Raw genomic sequence first — 4,473 nt, 5'->3', positions numbered from 1 at the left:
CAGCCTTATTGTATTAAAATATTCATAGCCAGGCTACTTATTATAGACAATAATAACTTGTATTATTATCATTATAGGCCTATTAATTATATTATTATTAAACACTTTAAAATCCAATTAAATCCAATTAAATACTTACCCATTTAAGGCAATACAGGCAATTGGAAAACAGATTATGAAAAATAGATCGTATTTACTATAGTAGGCTGCAATGGGCTGGTTATAGGGCCTACATCTCGATTGGAGGCTGAACATTCCATGCCTTGAACAACTCCTCCCATCCAACTATAAGAGCTCTGTGGGCCGGTACACTGACTGAGATGTTCAAGACATTGAACAAACACGTGGCTGAGGAAAACTAGACATTTCAAACTTTTTTTTGAACTACCATTAGGCCTAGACATTAAAGACATAGGCCAAGTCTACATTAGGTCCCCAATATGCATGCATAGAATATTCATTCGTTTAGGGATTTGTTTTCTCCTCTTATTTTTTTCTTGGGCCATCGTTTTAGAGACCCAGACCCAAAACATTTCGATGATGACCTTTGCCATGCTTCGGCCAATTGCGACTCATCTGATCAGCTACCCGGACCTGAGTATGATGTCCGAAGACGAGGAGAACCGCAGCGAGAGCGACGGTAGCTCGGATCAGAGCTATGGATGCTGCGCATCCGCCGACAAACGGCGGAGGATTTCTCGAAAGTCGGGAGGCAGCAGTGTTGTCATTGTGAAACAGCGGAACGCAGCCAATGCCAGGGAGCGCGACCGAACCCAAAGCGTCAACACTGCATTTACTGCACTTCGGACTCTAATACCCACTGAGCCAGTGGACAGAAAACTCTCCAAGATTGAGACGCTTCGCCTAGCATCCAGCTACATCTCCCACCTCACCAACACCCTGCTGCTCGGAGACGGGAATGGAGATGGACAACCTTGTCTTGGCGCGGTTTACGCGCAAGGAGAGAGCGGTGGAAAGCAGCCTCGCACCATCTGTACCTTCTGTTTGGGCAATCAAAGAAAAGCGGTAATTAAATGCGTTTTCTTAAATATGATTGTCCACAATTAAAGTGGAAAAGGTTTAGATCAGTGAAGAAAACAATAGCTTGAAAACATGGCTAAAATTCAGCCAAATAGTATTATACACAGGCCCTGCCCATCACGTTGTTGGGAAGTAATATGATCTTATGTTGGAATCATTTGTTTTTGGAAGACTAACATTTTACACTGATTGATATATCCAAGTCAAAGGAATTAAATTATTATTTGCTCTATTCTGGATCGAGATCTTCCCGCGTAAAACAACATTTTACGCATCTTCGCATGAGGCGCCATCATGCCCATACTGAGGGGCCAACGTGACCCCTAAATTTGATGAATAGTAATATACAAAGTATAGTTTCTTTTACAATTCATTTTACGTTTCTTTTACAATTTCTTATACTTTTATTTTACAATGTGTTTTAATTAATTCAAAGATATTGAATTTATTCATTGGTGTGCCCTCAAGATGACGCCTCTTTCTTCCACTGCCAATGTTTCACGTATTAGCATTTTGAATAAAAAAATATTTAAAATATATAGGATAGCCTATTATTTTGTGAAAAGAAAACATACATTGTTTGCACACGTTTTTTAATTGATTTGAATGTAGGCCTAATGCAATATTCAATACACATTTATAACAGAATAGTATTACATTTATGTAATAAACTTTAAGTAACCTTAAATCAGTGGCGCTAATACTATATCATCATCATCATTACCATCATTATTATCATCATCATCATCATCATCATTATTATCATTATCATCATCATCATTATTATCATTATCATCATCATCATTATTATCATCATTATTATCATTATCATCATCATCATCATCATCATCGTCATCATCATCACCATCATTATCATCATCATCATCATCACCATAATTATTATCATTATCATCATCATTATTATCATCATTATTATCATTATCATCATCATCATCACCATCATTATTATCATCATCATCACCATCATTATTATCATTATCATCATCATATCATCATCATCATCATTATTATCATATACTGTATACTGTTGTTTATGTTTTGTTGTTGTTGTTGGTTGTAGTGATATGCAGTGCCATGAGGAAATTGTTCACTTATTAATTGTCCCCCAAAATGTGCTTTATTTTTTCCAGATAAAGGATGGCAAAGACTGTCTGAAGATGCGAGGCGTTGGTTCTCTGAGAGTGAACCGCAGATAGAAGACCGTGAAACACAACATCAAGAACCAGAACTCCTCATCCACAAACTCAGGGAACACTAAAAGCAGGCCATAACAGAACCATTCTCATCATGCTGGAGAATATTATGAAACAAGAGACTATTTATACTTGAGAGAATGCTGTGAGAAGCATGGAACAAAACAATGTCCAAAGTGAAGCCTTTAACAAATGCAGTGCATTTATAGATAGAGAAATTATAGATTTGTATATTTGTGTGATATTTGTGTTGTACATGTATTACATTTTGAAATAAAAGTTATTTTTTATCAAAATGTAATTTCTCCTTGTAGTTTTCTTTCCTTCGAACACGTCTGTCTATTCCTCCTCTATTTTTGCAGTTTTTATATTTTTAATTAAAAGTTAATTAAAAGGCACATATGACAGACCTATTCACTTGATTCCTTGTCTAGTTCATGCTAGGGCACAGAAAAACAGGAAAACTTTGAGACTGAGATTGGAGGACTTTTCCTTGTTTATTTTTTATGTTGCTAAGGATTTTCTCATGCCAACCTCTGTGCCAGAGCAGATGGTAGGTGGTCAGTTAGGGCACAATGTTATGATGTCCTGAGAAATGTTACATTGACTAAAACAATATTTACAATTAAATGTTAATGCAATGTAAAACTATAAAAGCTTTGGAGCTGGTACAAGTAACCATATTCTAAAATGACATGCATTTATATGTGTGTACTGTATGGTCCAAGAACATGACATTTACTGCATTCAAAACAAAACCCTGGGAAAGTGGTCGAACAGTTTGAGAGTACAAAATAAGGTTAATATCCTCAGGAGGATGAAGCTGGGAGCCATGGTCTGCTGGGTGGCATGTCCAAGAGGCTTGCCAATGAATACCTAAAATGGCAGGTTTATTTTGTCTTAACAATTACACAAGGACAAGCAGGAGAAAGGAGCCCTCTACATCATAAAAAAACAACATCATGGATAAACTTCTCAAAAGTGACCTACTCTAAAGTACCCACGGTATATCAAAGTGTCATAACATCAAAGTGACATACATTAAGCTCTTATCTAGATATCCTTGATAAGACTCAAATCTATTTCAGTTTCGGTCAAAAAATCAGGAGTTCAATCTAAAGTTTTTTCTCTCTCTCTCTCTCTCTCTCTCTCTCTCTCTCTCTCTCTCTCTCTCTCTCTCTCTCTCTCGCTCTCTCTCTCTCTCTCTCTCTCTCTCTCTCGCTCTCTCTCTCTCTCTCTCTCTCTCTCTCTCTCTCGCTCTCTCTCTCTCTCTCTCGCTCTCTCTCTCTCTCTCTCTCTCTCTCTCTCTCTCTCTCTCTCTCTCTCTCTCTCTCTCTCTCTCTCTCTCTCTCTCTCTCTCTCTCTCTCTCTCTCTCTCTCTCTCTCTCTCTCTCTCTCTCTCTCTCTCTCTCTCTCTGCCTCTCTCTCTCTGTCTCTCTCACACACTCTTAATATTGTTTCCAATAGCTTTGCCAATAAGTTGTTGGTGAAGTATGCAGAGCCATAGCTAAGGATCATGGTTTCTTGTGTCATTCATTGACTGGTGTATTTTTGCAAATCACACGGTTGCCTTATTTGAAGCCTGGTATCAATTAGTCAAGGCAAATAGTAGCGCGCACTCTGCTCCGAGACCCTGACACAGCTGTTGGGATGTCAGAGGTATAAATCACTGCAGTAGCCCAATGGAAGACGAGGGAGCTTGAGAAGTTGGATGTCTTTGTGGAGCAAGAGGGGACAGGGCTAAAGAAGTGCAATGAGACCCTGTGGGCATGAAGTCACAGTCCAGGACCATGTTGTTGAAATATATACATTGTAATGCAGAAAGGAAAAGGTCCTCGCATGATATCAGGAGGATACTGTGCCCTAATCTTGTTGGCATGGAAAGTTTGGCTAAGTTTGAACCTGTTCAACATGCTGATGGTTTCAGCAGGCAGAGAGTAGACACACAGACACACAAGCTCAGTGCTCACATTCGCTCCTGTCTGGGATCACTTTGAATGAGATTGCAGATGGATCAGAGTGCAAAGCCCCGTATGGCTGAGGAAGGCTCCCTGGTGTTGATTGTGGTATGTGGAAAGTCCATTTCCAGACAGTAAACAGTTCACGCAGGCTTGGGGTCCGGGTCCAAGTCCATCCCCTCTCCTATTCTCCTCCTCTCCTCCTCCTCTCCTCCTCTCCTCCTCTCCTCCTCTCCTCCTCTCCTCCTCTCCTCCTCTCC

General features: G+C 39.5%; 1 protein-coding gene across 1 annotated transcript; it reads left to right on the top strand.

The window, feature by feature from the left end:
- Positions 1-336: 336 nt before the first annotated feature.
- On the top strand, positions 337-2,505 carry LOC121546713 (transcription factor 15-like). The gene is made up of 2 exons (XM_041857946.1): positions 337-1,026; positions 2,193-2,505. Exons 1-2 carry the CDS (start codon positions 445-447, stop codon positions 2,256-2,258), a joined length of 648 nt encoding a protein of 215 aa, XP_041713880.1. The 5' UTR covers positions 337-444; the 3' UTR covers positions 2,259-2,505.
- The last annotated feature ends 1,968 nt before the right edge of the window (positions 2,506-4,473 follow it).

The sequence above is a fragment of the Coregonus clupeaformis genome, chromosome 30, assembly GCF_020615455.1.
Source record: "Coregonus clupeaformis isolate EN_2021a chromosome 30, ASM2061545v1, whole genome shotgun sequence".
Taxonomy (NCBI): Eukaryota; Metazoa; Chordata; class Actinopteri; order Salmoniformes; family Salmonidae; genus Coregonus; species Coregonus clupeaformis.
This window is presented reverse-complemented; position numbering and strand designations above follow the sequence as displayed.